Source organism: Cibotium barometz, chromosome 23 (assembly GCF_041138505.1).
Source record: "Cibotium barometz isolate CiBa-2024 chromosome 23, ASM4113850v1, whole genome shotgun sequence".
In the NCBI taxonomy this organism is placed as follows: Eukaryota; Viridiplantae; Streptophyta; class Polypodiopsida; order Cyatheales; family Cibotiaceae; genus Cibotium; species Cibotium barometz.
The window spans coordinates 43481927-43500843 of record NC_141068.1 but is presented as its reverse complement, the minus strand read 5'-3'; the positions used below and the strand labels follow the sequence as shown (position 1 = coordinate 43500843).

General features: G+C 40.5%; 1 protein-coding gene across 1 annotated transcript; it reads left to right on the top strand.

Annotated features, from left to right (window-relative positions):
• The first annotated feature begins 2128 nt into the window (after window positions 1-2128).
• On the top strand, window positions 2129-5002 carry LOC147625981 (oligopeptide transporter 4-like). Its single transcript, XM_086817767.1, has 4 exons — window positions 2129-3456; window positions 3998-4095; window positions 4194-4757; window positions 4900-5002. The coding sequence occupies exons 1-4, from the start codon at window positions 2914-2916 to the stop codon at window positions 5000-5002; spliced, it is 1308 nt and encodes a 435-aa protein (XP_086673893.1). The 5' UTR covers window positions 2129-2913.
• The last annotated feature ends 13915 nt before the right edge of the window (window positions 5003-18917 follow it).

The following is an 18917-nucleotide window of genomic DNA, read 5'->3' as shown; positions in this document are numbered from 1 at the left end:
TAAAATAACATGTGTTCTTTGTGTGAAAAGTGGATGTTAAGTCAACTCATATGGATCAAAAGGGGATCCTATGACTTTTGTGGTGTGTAGTGTTACGATAATTAATTTATTAATTGTTGGGTGACCCAACAAGTGAAAAGAATATCTTGGGCCAAGTTGATTGTGAGTGAATCCGATCAACTCTGTGAACACGTGGTGGAAGACATGGCTTATGTGTGAAGCATGGTAGTAGTGAATGATTTCCATTTGTCAGTATTATTTTTATGAGTGATTCTAAAGTAATTGTGATCTAACATTGTGGACTATTTTTGAGTATAGATCATAAGTTCGGGACAACAAAGGTGGACATTGGACGGAATTATCTAGCCGTGCACATGTGTATATAATAATTAATTTTATATGGTTTGGCCCATTGTACATATGTTGGGCAAGGTTTATTTTTTATGAGACACTTTAAAAGCATTGGACCATGGTTCAATTTTATAAAAGCCCAATTTTGGAAAAGCTATGCTATTTAGGACTCCAAGGGCTAAATTTATGAAATATGATTTAAATACCACATGGTGTGGGAGTGGAGACACATATGTCGAGGGGGAGGATTGCACCCAATCTTGTGCTCTTTGATTTTATGCTCTTGAGTTATGCTACGGTGTCTATGGTTTATTTCCTTTATTATTCAATTTGTGGAATATTCAAATCTCCATGTACTAAAGGTCCTGTAACAATCCATTTGTCAGTATTATTTTTGTGAGTGATTCCAAAGTAAACATTGTGGACTATTTTTTAGTATCGATCATAAGTTTGGGACAATTATTTTGATGAGATACTTTAAAAGCATTGGACTATGGTTCAATTTTGTAAAAGCCCAATTTTGAAAAAGCTATACTATTTATGGCTCCAAGGGCTAAATTTATGAAATATGATTTAAATGTCACGTGTGGGAGTGGAGCCACACACGTTAGGGGGGAGGATTGCACCCAATCTTGTGTTCTCTGATTTTATGCTCTTAAGTTATGCTATGGTGTCTATGGTTTATTTTCTTTATTATTCAATTTGTAGAATATTCAAATCTCCATGTACCAAAGGTTCTGTAACATGTAGATTGGGAGAGAGGCTTGATTCAACTAAGTTTGTGTTTTTCAAAGATTAAAACACCATGTGTTGCTTGTGCAAAAATTGAATGCTAGAGTCAACTCATATGGATCAAAGGGAGATCCTATAGAATGAATCAAATCAAATCAAAACATTTCAGGTTAGAAAAGGAAAACTTCTAGTGTTTTCATCAATCCACACAACTTGTGCATTCCTTTCGTAGGTGTCTTTGATGTTTTCCAACACCATCGTCTCCATGGTATCTTCAACAATACTATCTAGCATTGTCCTTTGAATAAAAGTAGTAGTGGGGCAATAAAACACAACTTTTGTTTGCTTCTTTATTTTTTTTAAAGATTGTGCTTCATCTCACTAAAAATATGTTAATGTAAAAAGTAAATGTCCATACTTGATCTATAGCTTCACAACTACGTTTAGGTTTTTCCATATCGGTACTATAACATGTTTGGTGGGGGTATACATGGGGATCGTGAAATCTTCAAGACCGTTGTTCAGGGTATCGTAAAATCTTCAAGACCATTGGTTGGTAGGGTAGTTGTATTATTTGTGCTTGATTGTCAAATGAAACACAAATATTTGAAGGACTCCAATTTCTATAGTTGTCAGTGTCAATGACATTTATCAAGCATGTCATGAGATATCGCCATAGAATGGGAATCCAGCGTAATTTTCTCGACTGAAATTTAAAAATCAAGATTGGAATTGGAGGTTGCCTTTAATTTTAAGGGATGAAATTTGTACATTTTAGTTATAAATGGTGGCATTTGTATGATTTCTAGTGATTTGTCAAGTCTAAATCCTAGTTAAGCCTAAGCATTACCTTCAATGTTAAGGGTTGGAAAAAACATTCTTTTTGAGCAGTGATCTCCAGTGTCCACCTAAGAATGCATGGAGATTTTATTGACACGAGGTTAGCAAAGGTTGGGTGGATTTTTTACCAAATATATATATATATATATATATATATATATATTCTGGTGTACTTAATTAGTATTTTGGAAAACCGCTCCAAGAGTGTTCGGGGGTGGTGGAGAGAGGGCCACTGTGTAGCCATGGGATGATGAATCAGTTTTGACTTGAGGAAGGCTACTTTTAGGGTATATTTCTCTGGGGAGGGGCTTTGCTCGTACAAAAGCTCCTTGTTGGGAGACTCGCCGAAGAGTTGGTAAGGCTGAAGCTAAATAAATTAACTCCAAAAGAAGGTGGTGCCATTGATGTTGACATGGAAGCCAGTTCCACGCTCACCTCCCTGCTGCTGCCTTTAGAAACACAGACGGGTAGACATACCACACTTTTCTTGATCTGGGTTTTTGCCCGCTTAATCCATGTAATGTTCTCTGCACAAGGGTCAGCAGAGCTTGTTTTTGTTTGTGGCAATTTCGGGCTCCCCCCCCGCTTGCACATCTTGAGCACAACAAGGCAAAGAGAGACCGGCTTCTTGCTCTTGCATGCAATTGTGAACACAGAGATAAAGCCCAGATCTTTGTTGTGTTGTGGGTTCTTGTAAACTTATCCTACAGCTGCTTGTGCGCTCCTGCTGCTGCGCCCACCTGCAGCTTTGAAGAAAGACAGGCCCCCGTTCCGTCCCACAGGCAAACTCTTGCAGAGAGCGGACGTACAGGTCGTCAATTTGGTGGAGTTTCTAGTAGAGGCCACCAATTTGGCGGATTTACTACGCAATTTTGAGGAAAGACAGTCCGCCATATCTGTAGGTTCTCAGGCAAATCTTGGATACTGCTGTGGGTTCTTCTTGCCCACCCTAATAAACGCTTAAAGGCAGAGCTTAGCAGCACAGAGGCCATGGAAAACGGTATTCGAAGCAGCACAGAAGCTATGGAAAACGGCACACAGACGGAGTACGTTTCTTCAGTGCAAACAGAAGAGTGGGCAGATGATGAAGACCAGTCTCCTGTGGAGCAAGTGGCCCTTACCGTTGCCACAACAGATGACCCATCTCTACCAGTATGGACTTTCCGGATGTGGACGATAGGGATTTTATCCTGCATGGTGTTGTCTTTCTTGAATCAGTTCTTCTCCTACCGCACAGAGCCTCTCATCATAACCCAAATCACAGTGCAGGTTGCTGCGCTGCCAATTGGGCGCTTCATGGCCTTTGCCCTGCCCGCAACGACCTACCGCCTGCCCTTCTCCAACCAGGAATTCTCACTGAACCCGGGGCCTTTCAATGTGAAGGAGCATGTGCTTATCACCATCTTTGCCAATGCCGGCAGTGCCTTCGGCAATGGCCCCGCCTATGCCGTCGGCATTGTTGACATTGTCAAGGCCTTCTACCACCGAAACATCTCCTTCTGGACTGGATTGTTCATCATCTTGACTACCCAGGTTAACCTCTTGATCCATTTTGAAATCCTTGTCTGTGGGTGATTAAGCACTATGTATTGGCTGTTTGGGCCATTATGCTCCAATTAGTGGCTGTCTTAGGCTATGCAATTATTGTAGGATCTTATTGGGCCAGCGAGCAGCTCAATATCAGCAATAAGTGTCTGCTTGTGGATGAATAGCACAAGTACTTGCATGTTTTTAGATGATTAAATACCAACTAATGGCTGTTTAAATAAGCAAAAATTCAACGCTGTCTTTTGGGTGCACTATCGACTGTTTGTGGCTGATTAAGTGGTGTTTAGTGGTGATTAAGCAGTTATAATTACACGTGTCAGGAATTGCTATGTTTCATGAAGGACCCATTTGTGATTGATTGTCGGCAATTTAAAAAAAATGCTCCATTGCTGCACATGTGCCATTTATTTGAAAAAGATTCTGGAAACCCCAGCAAACATTTCATGCTATCTAATATGCTATTTATTTTGAAAAAGATAACCCCAGCAATTATTTCATGCTATCTAATGTGCACATCAAACTGCAGGTTCTGGGTTATGGGTGGGCGGGCCTTTTCCGGAAATATCTTACTGAACCTGCTCAAATGTGGTGGCCTAGTACACTTGTGCAGGTGTCACTGTTCAGGTAAAGTGGAGATTTATCGTGAGAAGCTACTCAAGGCTTCAATAACTTTGTGTAACTTATTTTGATTATCTTTTCCACTTGCTCCTCATGTTATGCAGAACTTTGCATGAGAAGGATATGTCCAAAGGACTTTCCAGAAGCCAGTTCTTCTTGATATTTATGATTGCAAGTTTCTCGTACTACTTACTGCCAGGCTATTTGTTCAGCACCTTAACATACTTTTCATGGGTGTGCTGGGCATTTCCCAATTCAGTAACTGCACAACAGATAGGGTCTGGATATAGAGGACTCGGGCTGGGCGCCTTCAGTTTTGATTGGTCGGGCATCTCTTCATTTCTTCTAAGTCCCTTGGTTTCTCCATTCTTTGCAATAGTCAATGTTGGTGTGGGATTCTCTCTCTTCATTTATGTGTTGCTTCCGGCTGCTTACTGGAACAATATGTATCGTGCAAAGACATTTCCCATCTTCTCATCCCAACTTTTCACTGCAAATGGGAGCGTTTATGACATCCAAGCCGTCTTGAGCCCAGACTTTACTTTGAATAATACAGCTTATGAACAACAAGGCCAAGTGCACCTGAGTATCGTGTTTGCTCTTGCATATGGCTTTGGATTTGCAACCATAGCAGCTACACTGACACATGTGTTTTTCTTTTACGGCAAGTATGTACTTTCCCAATCAGCTCTTTTCTACATAATTGTAATGACACTAATTCATGTATTCGTGCTCCACAGTTGTTCTCAAGCATTTCGATTGTGCTTCTCACCGCATGTGTGATTCTCAATTACTTGGATTGTGTGACAGGGAGATATGGCAACGCAGCAGAGCTGCCATGAATACTCGACCAGATATCCTCACACGGTTAATGCAAAAGTTCTGGTTTCCCCTATATGGAACTTGGCCTTAAGGCTCCAATATACTAGTGTACTCCTAGCATATGAGTGCACAACTTGGATCTAGACTCCAGTTTAAATTTAAGCCTCCCATACATGGAACTTCGCCTTAAGGCTCAAACTTGAGTTTGAGCCTTGCCTCTCTATGCTAGCGTACCCCTAGCATATGAGTGCACAACTTGGGTCGAGCTTCTGTATGGATTAAGTAAATGCAAGTGAGGCCCTCACTATTCAAGAAAACTAAGTGAAGCATCAATAATTGTAGCATGCATTAAGTTTCTTAAGTTTGATAGGTTTTGATTTGATATGTAGCATTTAAATCCATTTTTTTCTAAGGTTTTGAAACTTTTTTTGTGCTTCATAGGAATGGAAGCTAGCAGAGCGCCCGCTACCTCGCAACCACATGGTACACCAATCTTTACTCTGGATGCTCTCAAAACAACAACTCAAGCTAAAAGTGTCACTCCTAGAATTAAGGTGGATAAAACCTTCGAATTGAGTAACAAAGAAGGAGTAAAATGGTTTGTGGATAGCTATGATGCTAGTGCAAACTTCAAAGGAGTCCTCCATTTGTTTCTGTCTCAAGGTGATACATCATATGGAGATATGGGGATTGTGGTAGGTGCTAAGGATGATGTGGATGCAAGAGCAAACCCATGCTTCACATGCAATGTATTGCCAGAAGGAGAAACTACAAAAGCAAATAAGTTTTGTCTATCATTGGACACTTTTCACCCAGCAGACATGACTGGCAGTAAACTAGGAAAGGACAATTCTATTGTAAAGCTAGGATTGAAGATTATTGACTTTTCCAATCAAGAAGACTCAGGGGTGGATAATGTGGAGGACCTGGTGAAAGCGGTGAGGCATGCAAAGAAGGCTTTGGATTCATGAAAAAAGTCCATACCTGAAAAGGAGACAACAACCACTCAAGTTAGGAAAATTGTGGAGAAAAATGGCAGGGCCATAGTGAAGAGTGCACTTGAAGCATCTAGAAATGTTGGCGCAACTTCTTCAAAACATAAAAAGGAGGGTGACAAAACAAAAGTCCTTGATGTAAGCACAATAGCAGCTGAAGACATGGCAGGCTCTCAGGTGCAAGAAGAGGAGCAAGCACTTGCAAAGAAGAGAAAGACAAAGCACTCTACAAAGGTTCAAGAAATCTCTTCAAAGAGGCAAAGGACAAAACCAGCAAGTGGTTCAAAGGAGATAGATGCGTCCGATGATGAGCTAATGGAGGTTGAGACTCCAAACAAGGGCAGCAAAGCAATGATCTCATTAGAAATAAAGAAGGGATATTATCCCTTTGGTCTAAATGAGATCTTCAGCATTGATGTGATGAAATGTTATCCTGCTCCTTCAAACTGTGTATAGAAGGTTAAATAAGGATTGGGTTCATATTTTGACCCAAGACTTTATTGAGGACCCAAAGCAAGAGGAGATACTTGCAATTTTGATGCCCTGTAATCGTGCCACGAAACAACCCCTATAAACTCACAAAAGAAGATATTCATAAAGTTGAATATTGGATTATCTTTGGTCAACACTCCATTAGTGCTGCAAAAAGCTTGCATACTCTAAATATGGCTAAAGTGACCCCTCAACTGCGTCAGCAATTTAGGTTCAGGAGATCAAAGATAATTGTAAATTGCCCGCCCAAGATTTCTCGTGACATTTCCACGGATGCAAATTTATTTGTTGCAAAGTCAATGCAAAAGGAGCCATTCCTCGATCAACTTCTACAAGCTCGAGCACAATGGCATGCAAACGGTCATCTTAGTAAACCTTTGCCTGGTGTCAATCAACCCAAGATGGACGAGTCTTAGAAGGTACTCTTTTGATTCTTTGCTATATCTTGGTAAATCATAGACATACATTACTTCTTCTTTACTTTTCATAATATCTTTTACGGATCTATAGTTTCAAGTGTAGCAGTAGCATAAGAAAGATGCATGAGGCTTCTTCTCAAATTGCATAAACTTAATAGTTTGGTTTGAAATTGAACTTCAAGCCTCACCTCTCTGTGGTGATGGTGTAGCACTTGCATATCTAATTGTGGCTCGAACTTAAGTTGGAGCCTCACTTACAAGTGCTAGATTTTCATACGGAGGTGACGCTCAAACCTAAGATCGAGCATCACCATTATATACTAGTTTAGCACTGGCAAGTGAGGCTCAAAACCCATAGATGCATGACTCCTCCTAATATTTTGTGATATCTATAGTAAGGGGACTAACTTCTTACTTTGTAACTTTGCAGGCCTTTGTGGAGACCACGGAGCACACACTACATAAGAATTTTGTCAAAAATGATTTACACTTGCTTCTATGTGATGATGATGTATGGCAGAATTGGGTTAAGATCATGAGGCTATATGCAAAAGGCTTGCTACCAAATACAAAGGGCGAAACTCAAACTAAAGGTCTTGATCAAAATCCCAAACTTCCAACTTTGAAGAGTAGGCAAATTTAGCAGGCACCAGGAACAGTCACGTTAGGCCCAATGTTGTTTAGGTGCATTTTAGGCCTTCAAAAGAGTGAAGTTTTGAACATTCAAACAGCACTTCTTGACAATAGAATATTGCTTAAGAAGAGAAAGCAAACCCATTAAAGAATGGATATGGAGGAGATGGCTTGGAAGCTAAAAACAGATCGAGTGCTCAAAGATATAATAACCGCCTTCTATTTTGATCTGACAAGGAAAAAGATGACTTGGGAACAGGTGTGTGAGACATATAAGCTAGGGGAGTATGAGTATAATCAATTTAGGAGCTACAACCAGTCCTTTGTTAGGGACTCTCTCAATCGTTCAAAAAAAAATCCTTCACTTTCAAAGAGTGTAGTAACTTTACTCAATCACCTATATAGAGCATCTATGGATATTGTATCTCAACAAGAGTCTATTCCTTGGACAATTAGGGAGGTGGGTTTTGATATGACAAAGATTATAGCCTTCTGTAGTGAAGAGCATGTACCATTTCAACTGGCAATCATGGACCTACATGGTACAAAGGAGCAGCTCTCGTCAGAATTTTTCTCCAAGTTGGCACTTGCTTTAAACACACTAAACTCACAATATGAATATATTCTTGTGTGTTTTGTTGATTTCATCACCATTGGAATGCTTATCAAAGGGATTTCTAGCCAGTCACAAAGGTGCACTATGAATTTGGCGTGATCCACACACAAAAAGATGATGCCTGGACATCTAGAACAGTTGAGATTACAATTGTTATTCTTTTCATCAGCAAGGTTGACAAGTTTGAGGTCATTGATAAGGTTCTTACAAAAAATGTATTCATCTCTCTTAGGCTCTAGTGTCCAAAATAGAGAATTCATCGACAAAGGCTTTATTGATGGTCTCATCACAGGGTTTTGTCCTGAACATAACTATGTTGTAGAGATATATTGTGGTGGAGTTGTGCTAGAGGAGAGCTTGCTAAAGAAGAGACGATGTATTGCTTTTTGCAAAGATGATTTGGAAGTGATGGCATTAGAATCAAAGTGCTCTGCTCTTTTAGACGGTCACCCGTCCTTGCAAGAGTGGTGTGGTGCAAGTGGCGGCACAAAAAAGCAAACACTAGATGATGCAGAAAAAGAGAACCTTCAAAATCTTCACATTGACGACCCGCCAAGTACAGAGGAGGAAGACGAAGGTGATGATATTGACAGCAAAAATGACACAGATGATGATAAAGAAGTTGGGGATGCTATGAGACTTTGAAGATGCAGGGCAAAGGAATGAAGAGGACCAAGAAAATGATGCTCTATTCAATAAGGATGCCGAAGACAATTTTGAAGATACTGGAAGGCATGAAAATGATGATGAAGGTGGGAATGGTGATGATATATGATGAAGGTGGAAATGGTGATGATATATTGGATATTGCAAAAGCCATGGAAGCTTCAAATGTTGGGGTTGCTATGGCCGTTGAGAAGATTGGGGATACAGATGTCAACAAGGCTTTCCATGCTCATAGCACATCAAGCTCTCAACCAAAGAAAGATAGAAAAGTGCACTGAAAGTGCTTATGAATGTACAACGAATGGTGATCATTGAAACGAGCTTATCAACAACTAATATTAACATAGGTCTTGTTCAAAGTGTGGATTTGTTGAAATAATTATTAGTCTTTTGATTAATACATTGGCTTTTTTGGATTCACTTTTAACATTTTTCTATTAAAGTGAATATTTCTATTCTAATTATCCTTGATTTCATGCCAACGTCTGGTCCAAATGATGATGATGCACACTTACTATTAAGAAATTACTCCATATCCTAGTGTAGCAGTGAGGCTCAAAATTAAGTTTGAGCCTAATACAAATGATGACGCACACTTACTATTAAGAAATTACACTTACTCCATATCCTAGTGTAGCGGTGAGGCTCAAACTTAAGTTTGAGCCGTACCTCCACGTATGTCCAACCTTGGGGATGTCTTCCAACACAAGGCACAATCTCAAGTTGAGAGATCTTTACTTTGCCCTTGTAAGTGAGGCTCAAACTCAAGTTTGACCCTTGTGTGAAAGTCTTGGCAGGTAATATGGTTCCTAATTCATTATGGTACATCACTCAATGTTGAGTAATCTAAGTTTGGATACAAAGTATATGTGTAGATATAAAAATGACTAGTATTGTATTAGCCTTGGTGTATTATTTAAATCCTAAAAGTAATAGCATTTTATTTTAATCTTACAGATATATACAAAGAAGAAAAAGAGGAAGATAACATTGCTCAACTAGAACATCATCATGAAATCCCTACTAGAGAGATCAACTCTCATGATTCAAATGCTAGAAATAATGAAGACAACATGGTGGAGGTAGATCACATCGATGATTCAGCTTTGCAAACATCTTCAAGGTCTTCAAGTGATAGGACTAAAGAGACTAAGGACATTCCTGATTTGCAAGTTAATGTTGAGGTTAGTGAGAATAAAGATAAAGTTAATGAAGAGCTTCAAGAGACTTTTGCAACCAAGGAGAGACAAGAAGAGATTGTCGAACAAATTGATGAGGCCATTGTCATAGATGAGTATGGGAGCATGAAACGAAAGTAAACTTGTGGATGTTTTGTTGTAATTAGCTCTCATTGATAATATAGGATCACTTGTTTCAACATTGTTAATTATGTAAACACATCAAAGTGTTATCATTCTTCTGTATCGTATGTAGAAAATATTCCTCGTGCAATCACCATAAAGAAACATGCACTTATACTTGATCTTAATGGAGTTTTACTCAACAAGGAAGAGAAGAGGCATCCACAAACAAATTGTATTCGAATTGATATTGGTCGCACCACAGCTGTTATTCGCCCCGGGTGTTTTGAATTTTTGGATGAGATTTGCCAGTACTTTCATGTTGGTATTTGGTCCACCATGCTACACAAGAATGTTTGTGCCTATGTAAACACTCTTGAACAGTATGCACATAAGAAATATCATTTCTTTATGGTGTGGGGACAAGAAGAATGTTATATCCATAATCTTCAAAAAGTGTATAGGCTAGATAAGCCTACTGTTGAGGCTATGTTTAAACCTTTACTCAAGGTTTTGAATCAGTGCCAAGATATTTGCAATAAGAAGAATACATTGCTTATTGATGATAGCCCTTTCAAGGGATGTGTTAATCCAAAAGACAACCGTCTTTTCCCTGAAAGTTTTCAAGGAGGGCACGACTACGTACTGTGCAATGACCTTCTACCCTACCTTTTAAATCTAAATAATACAAATGACATTAGGTCTATTATTTTGCTTAATTGGCTAGGTCAATCTCCTATCACACATGGTCATAATTTATTTATCGATTTTCAAGATGTACTGGAAGAATGGCTCCAATTCACCTCCCAATTTTTGTGAGAAGAGCTCAACGAATATTCAGATGAAGTGGAAAACTCATCTTGTGCATCTTCACACTTAACATTGTATGGTGATAAGCTAAAGTATGTCTGATCAAGAGGGAAAAAAGAGAAGTAGAATCCATAAGCAAGGATCTAGCAATGTTGGCATCCAAAGCTGGAGTACCATTACTATCCAAAGACCAGCTAAGCTTGTTAAAAGTGTGTTACAAAACAAGGATTTTGAGTGATCAACATGCTATTACTTATGCTACTCGCTTGGGATATGATCGTGGTCATCTCATAAGTGGAGTTGCAGAAGCAAAAGCATAAGCAGAGATGTCCTCTATTGAGAGGAATCACACTTGGTCTTTGGTCCCATGGCCTTTACATCGTCGTGTGATTGGTGTGAAATGGATTTTCAAAGTCAATGGTGGGTAGGATAATGTCTGGTTTCATTAAACATTAAGTGACAGTATAATCAGATTCCAACCTAACCCATACTAATTGTTGCTGCAAGTCGAAGGAAACCACTGTTGAGGTCTAAACGTGCACTTTGAAGTATGGGATCTGCACAAATATCAAGACTTGTTGTTATGCAATGGTTTGAGGTATGGATCTAGAGTACTAATAGACTACAAAAAGGACTCGACGCATTCTTGAGTTGTGCTTTCCTTGTTGGAATTAGGGTTGCAGGAATGCACACACAACTTCAAGAAGATGAGGAAGCTTGAGCACAACACAGTAGTGTATTATGAGTGCCAAAAAGATAACAAGCCCTAGAAGATAATGGGCGTATATACAATGCACGGGGGAAAAAACCTCCTAGTGAGGGAAAAAGTGCCCCGGCGGTCCTAAGTGTGTTCACACACATCACTACTATAATATGGTAACAAATCCCCCCTGGAGTGATGCGGTGAACAAGAGCTAGCACTCATGTATAGGGAAGTGTCTAGCTATGTGGACGAATCCACAAAAGGGAGTAAGCCCAAAGCTTTGCGAAAAGCTTCGAACTTCTCACGAGGCAGAGCCTTTGTGAAAAGGTCTGCAAGGTTATCCTGTGTTGGCACATAAGCCAAACTGATCTCTCCTGCAGAGAGTCTCTCCCTGACATAATGGTAGTGCACCTCAATGTGCTTCGTACGAGCATGGAACACTGGGTTCCGCGCAACTGCCAATGCGCTCTGACTGTCAGTGAAGATGGTGGTGGCAGATGGCTGCCCAACACCCAAATCAGCCATAAGGCGTCTGAGCCACACACACTCAACCGTAGCTGTGAAAGCTGCCCTGTACTCAGCTTCACAACTAGAAGTGGCCACAGTAGGCTGCTTCTTGCTCAACCATGATATGCATGAGCTTCCAAGCATGAAGCAAAAACCACTCGTGGACACGCGTGTGTCATAACAACCAGCCCAGTCAGAATCTGAAAAAACATGTAAATCTGGCGGCAATGATCCCCCCTTGGGATAAAACAACCCAAGATGCCGAGTACCACTCAAATAGCGAAAGATACGCTTCACTGCCTGCCAATGCTTAATGCCTGGGCTATGCATAAATCTGCTCACCTGTGAGACTGCAAACTGAATGTCTGGCCTCGTAATGCATACATAAATGAGGCAACCAACAGCTGTCTGATAGAGTGTGACATCAAAGTGATCTCCAGCATCATGAAGACTCAACTTCAAACCTGTCTCCATTGGAGTAGCAATAGGCTTGCAGTCTTCAAGGCCAAATCTCCGCAACAATGTTTCAATATACTTTGTCTGACACAAAGCAATACCTCCATCACACTGCTTAAATTGTATCCCCAAATAATGATGCAAATGCCCCAAATCTGACATCTCAAAAGAGGCATTCAAATCAGCCTTAAAATCAGCAATATGACTCTCATTTGGTCCTGTGAGCAGCATGTCATCGACATAGAGAGCAATGATTAGATGTACACCATCCACACGTTTAACATACAAAGTGCTTTCTGTTGGACTATTCTGAAACCCATGTGCAGTCAAATATGCATGTATTTTTTCATACCAAGCTCGTGGAGCTTGCTTTAAACCATATAAAGCCTTTTTTAACCTGCACACTTTGTTTTCCTGCCCTCTTTGAACAAAACCACGAGGCTGCGATACATACACCTCCTCATGCAAATCTCCATTTAAGAACGCAGTCTTTATGTCCAGCTGATGTACATTCCAACCATTATGAGCTGCTAATGCACAGATGCTACGAACAGTGGTCATACGACATGTGGGAGCAAAAGTCTCATCAAAATCAATGCCCTTCTCTTGAGCATAACCTTTTGCAACAAGCCTAGCCTTATGGCGATCCACTGTGCCATCAGGCTTACGCTTCAATTTGTATACCCACTTAGTGCCAATGGCCTTCTTGCCAGGGGGCAAGTCACATAAAGACCATGTACCATTCTTCATAATAGCATCGTATTCTGCTTGCATAGCAGCCATCCAATTTTCTGAACTTTGTGCCTCATCAAATGAAACAGGCTCACTTTCATCGCACATACTAGAAACAGCCAATGCATAACAATCTGACGCATAAGAGGCACCATGAGAGCCAGAACGAGTGCGACTAGACAAAGGGGCATCCAACTTGCTGTCACGCAAAGTCTGCACCAGCCATCTAGGCATATTCCTAGAGCCCTCAATCTCTTGTCTCTCATCCTCAAGTGCATCATGCACATCTGCATCAGATATAGGCTGATCTGTGCCATCATTTAAAACCTGCATAGGCTGAAAAACTGCCTCATGAGGTATTGCACTTGACTGTGCACCACTGAAAAGAGGCAACAATGTATCATAGACATCACGTGAGCTGATATCTGTCTCCTTAGTACATGAAACCAAGGGCTGAACTGCATCTTCCACAAATACAACATCACGGCTAACCAAAATGCGCTTTGTCTGTGGATGATACAAACGATAGCCTTTGCTCTCAGCACTATATCCAACAAAAATACATTTGACAGCTTTGTCATCCAATTTTCTGCGATGTTGCACAGGCACTAATGCATATGCCAGGCAACCAAAAACACGTAAATGGCCAACAGATGGCTTGCGGCCATGCCATGCCTCATATGGAGTGACAACCTGTAATGCTTTGGTGGGACACCTGTTTAGTACATAAGTGGCACACATGACAGCCTCAAGCCAAAAACCATGTGGTAGACTTTGACTCTTAACCATACATCTTGCCATTTCCATGAGAGACCTGTTTTTTCTCTCAGCCACACCATTTTGCTGTGGTGTATACGGCACTGTACATTGGTGTTTTATCCCACGCTCAGCCAGAAATGCATTAAATTCTGAAGACATATACTCCCCCCCTCGATCTGAACGGAGGGTGCCCATCTTACTTTCTGACACATTTTCAGCCATAACCAAAAACTGTTTGAAGCACAAAAACACTTCGGACTTTGCCTTCAAAGGATATACCCATGCATGCCTGGTAAAATCATCAATGAAAGTCACGAAGTAAAGGTAGTTTCCAAATGATGGAGTTTGCATGGGACCACAAACATCACTGTGAACAAGCTGCAATCTGCGTTCAGCTCTCACTGATCCATCTTTGGGAAAGGAAGCACGCTGCATTTTACCCAATATGCAGCCCTCACAAACATGCTTGACAGGTGCCTCAAGCTTAGGCAAAGAAGACACCATTTCAGATTTCTGCAGGCGCAGCAAACTTGCAAAATTCAGATGACCAAAACGTGCATGCCACAGTTTTGCATTTGAAATAGCCTGCGTATCCATAATAGCACATGCTGAATCCTCTACACATTTGCCATCCATATTGAGCTTATACAGCCCTCGACATAGTGAACCAGATGCTACAATGATGTCACCACAAGAGAGATCATGAACAGTACATCTGTCATCCACAAATTTTACAACCAAACCTGTTTTGGCAAATGCGGAGACTGACAGCAGATTCTTTTTGATCCCTGGCACATACAATGCATCAAAAAGTGTAAAGGTGTTGCCATTTGCAACATTCAGCACAATCTGTCCAACTCCTTTAACGGGATAAGAGGAGTTATTGGCACAAGTGACAGTATTCCCTGTGGGAGCAGACTCAAGGAAAGTGAATAAACTGCGCTGCGAGGTGATATGCTTAGTGGCACCACTGTCAAAGTACCATACATCTGAATCTACTGCAGACATACATGTGTCATGCAAAGATGGGTCATAACTGCACTGCGCATTGAATGCCCATTCTGTATCTAGCACAACATTAGCAGATTCATTGTTAGAAGGAGAGGCATCTGCAACAGCCATACCAGCCTCTTTCTTCTTAGCCTCTTTCGCAGCCAGCTTAGGACACGCTTTGATGACATGATCATTTCCCTTACAGTACTTGCAAAATGTCTTCTGTTTGTCACCTTTCTTCTCATCTTTGTCTTCCTTCTTTGGTTGCGCAGCATTTGCAGATTTCTGCTTACTAGAAGAAAAGCCAGCTTTACCTTTCCCGCTTCTCTGACTAGCACCGAAAGCTTGATCTGCGACACGCATACTATTCCTGTTTTGCCTTGACTGGTCTTCTTGCAGCAAAACAGAAACTAACTCCTCAAATGATAAGGCATTGGGATTGCCTTTCATCATCAAGCGAAGAGTGGAAGCAAAACCCTGATAAGAATCTGGTAGACCATTCAAAACAGTCTGCACAAGTGAACTGTCTGACAGGATTTCATCTGCAGAAATGAGCTGCTCTTTGAAATCCTTGATCTTTGTCAAAAAGCTATCCATAGAATCACCTTCGTTCATATGCTCATTCTCCAACTGTTTTCGGAGGTAAGCAACACGAGCCTCATTTCTTGCCTGATACAATGTGGCAAGTACATCCCAAGCATCCTTAGAAGTCCTGCAGGAGCGAATATGTGGGATAATGGTACGTTTGACAGACAGCGCAATCAAGGCATGAGCCTGCGCATCTCTACCATCCCAACGAATCTGCTCTGCTGAAAGTGGTGGTTCCCGAACAGCTGCTACAGCACTTGTGCCTGCACCATCATCAACAGTACCTGTTTCTGATGTGTTTGCAGCATTCCCAGCCACAATAGGACGTGCATCAATACCCTGCACAATATTCCATAACCCCTTTGCTACCAATACATGTCGCATCATATATGCCCACAATGGATAGTTGGTGCCATCCAACTTATCCTCAGCAGCCAACATGCGGAATACATCATTGTTGTCAGCCATGGCCAATGACTGTACTACTAGATGTAAATGCTGTCTGCAAGAGGTAAACCTGTATAAAATCGACCTGTGCTATATAGCACAGCCCAAAACAGACGAATGGGCACCTGTCCTGCAGATTTTAATCTTGACAGAAAATCTGCACAGTAGGACGATTTTGCCTGCGCAGTACTTGGAATGCAAAAACGGAGGGCGAAATGACTTCAGATCAAAATTCTGAAACGACCAAGCCCTACGGGCTCTCCCACGGCATATACTAACCTGCAGACGCTCGTGAAACCTCGTTGCAATCGGAGGAGATGAAGCGGCAGGTGCCGGTGATGCTGCCCGGGAGGAGGAAGCCTGCTCTGATACCAATTGTTGGAATTAGGGTTGCAGGAATGCACACACAACTTCAAGAAGATGAGGAAGCTTGAGCACAACACAGTAGTGTATTATGAGTGCCAAAAAGATAACAAGCCCTAGAAGATAATGGGCGTATATACAATGCACGGGGAAAAAACCTCCTAGTGAGGGAAAAAGTGCCCCGGCGGTCCTAAGTGTGTTCACACACATCACTACTATAATATGGTAACATTCCTCGGCACCATCAAAAGTTTAAGGTCGTAGCAGGGCAGGCAGCATGTCAAAAGACGGATCTTCTAATTGGATATCGATTTGTATACCACAAAAACTTGGATGTAGCATGGAGAATTTTTCATGACCTGGATGGAAATAACATGCTAATTTTTTATGATACCCTCTACAATGTAATGTGGAATATGCCCGGAACCTACTTGATTTTTCCAAAGATGTGGAATCAAAATATAGAGGAGCTTCAAAGTTTTTTAGTGACAACAATCACCGCATGGTTACTTGGTTGGATTTATGCAAAGAACAAACGGGAGTATACTTGCAACACTTTAGTAAATGAAGCAGCTTATGATAGAGAAACTTTGTATGTATTGGAGCAATACATGAGAAATACATGTATTGGAGCAATACATGAGAAAACGCTATGTTTGAGATACAATTTGTACTCAATTATTATCTTGACAAATTTGTACTCTATACAACTACAAACAAATGTGCCATACAGTTGTGTCAAGATATAATCTAATGGCACAAAGAGTGCACCAACAAATAGATGTTAGCTCAAACCACACAAAAATACCGAGTTTCCAACCAATCCTATAAGAAATGGGACTCGAATAATTCCCCAAATTCCTAAATTTATCTTCAAATGATGAACCCAAACATGAGCACATACCTCCCTAATGGCAGAAGATGCTTGTGAAAACTCCCAAGAACCAACGGATTACTCACAATCTGTAGATTTGGAGATAGATAAGAGATTCTCTTTCTTGAGTGATTTCCTAAACAAGATCAGCAAGCTGCTAAAAGGGGAGATCATATAGTCCTGGAAGGTGTGTCAAGACTCTTTTTTATGGCTTGACACATTGTCCTTAATAAAGAGTGATAACTACAATGGTGCAATTTGGTGCTCTCAACATTGCTTGCAAAAGTTTTTGGACTATAATTAGTCTTTAAAGAAGGGTTCAAATTTAATCCTTTCAGAGCTTGCAAGGAGATTGGCAATCATGTGGATGCCATGCTAGAGGACAACATGACATGCATATCACAACCACAAGTTTGAGAGAAAGATTCTTCATAAAGTAAAAGACCTTGTGCAAAACCTTCTCCTTCCTTATACATAGAGGAATTAGAGAATTAGAACACCTGTTTTAGATTCTAACTGTTCTATTGACATGCATTCCTTGTTTTGATATTACATTAACGTCTGCAATAGTTTATATGATGGGTCATTTTAATCTCTTTGACATTTTTACATTTATTATCTTCTTGTGATGAGAAGAAAAAACACATTTGTTCATTGCTTTTGTTGAGAACATCTCAAGAGGGATCACATTTACCTTTTGAGCATAAAATATTGCATGTATGATAGCTCAAGACTTGTTTAACAAAATCAGTACTTTCTTTGTATAGATGTGTAGAGATAGGTGAAAGTTTATAGCTCTATCTGGATCTTTGAAGGGTAAGATATTGAAGAATGTACCCACAAAAACTTGTTAACACTTTGGGCCCACTAGCAAACCACTAGCTCAAATGTACACATGCACTTGACAGGTTGACAGACCACCGACTGAGGCGTACACATACACTTGACATACCAAAACAATGTCATGTTCTTTAAATTAGTAAATACTTTTGCAACAATTGATTGAATGAGCTTGTGATATAATAGCAAGCTTCCAAATATGTATTTCACACAAGCATTCATACCTTCCTAGCAATGTATCCTATGCCACATGTTAACTATTAGAGCTTTAACATTACTCAAAAAAATTGGCAAAACTTTAGTTTGGTGAGTTTCAATAGTTCTTGAAATTTACTACATTGAGATATATTAAGAGTAGTCCTTGGTCACCTAAGACCTTCCCCTTCTACCCTTCCCCTTGTCTTATTGTCCTAGTACCTCAATACATCTTGGTCTACTTCTTGCTTCTCCTCAAAGGTCATAATCTTACTTCCAGATTAAAAAAATTCAGTTCTTCTTGCAAAATGGAGCACCATAATAAGTGCCAAATGCATCCCCTTTTCCCCATGCCATTCGATCCTTGGAATGCAGTCATTCATATAGCCACATTCCAAGTTTCGTCACAAAGGAATTATGTAGATACTCCTTGGATTTGTCACTAAACATTGGCAGTATGGTGGATGTCTTATTCTTGTTTAATGCACTCTTATAGAGGCTATCGAAGATTGGCTTCCCACACATGCAAAACTGAAATCAATTGAATGGCACATCTCTTGGCCACACCAGCTTGCCAACTTACTTATCATCTTTGGAAAACAAAGGTTCAATTGTCA

Coding starts and splice junctions, on each gene's coding strand:
- LOC147625981 (XM_086817767.1), top strand. CDS start 2,914: ATGGAAAACGGTATTCGAAGCAGCACAGAAGCTATGGAAAACGGCACA. Junction 3,457..3,997: donor TCATCATCTTGACTACCCAG/GTTAACCTCTTG, acceptor ATCAAACTGCAG/GTTCTGGGTTATGGGTGGGC. Junction 4,758..4,899: donor GTGTTTTTCTTTTACGGCAA/GTATGTACTTTC, acceptor ATTGTGTGACAG/GGAGATATGGCAACGCAGCA.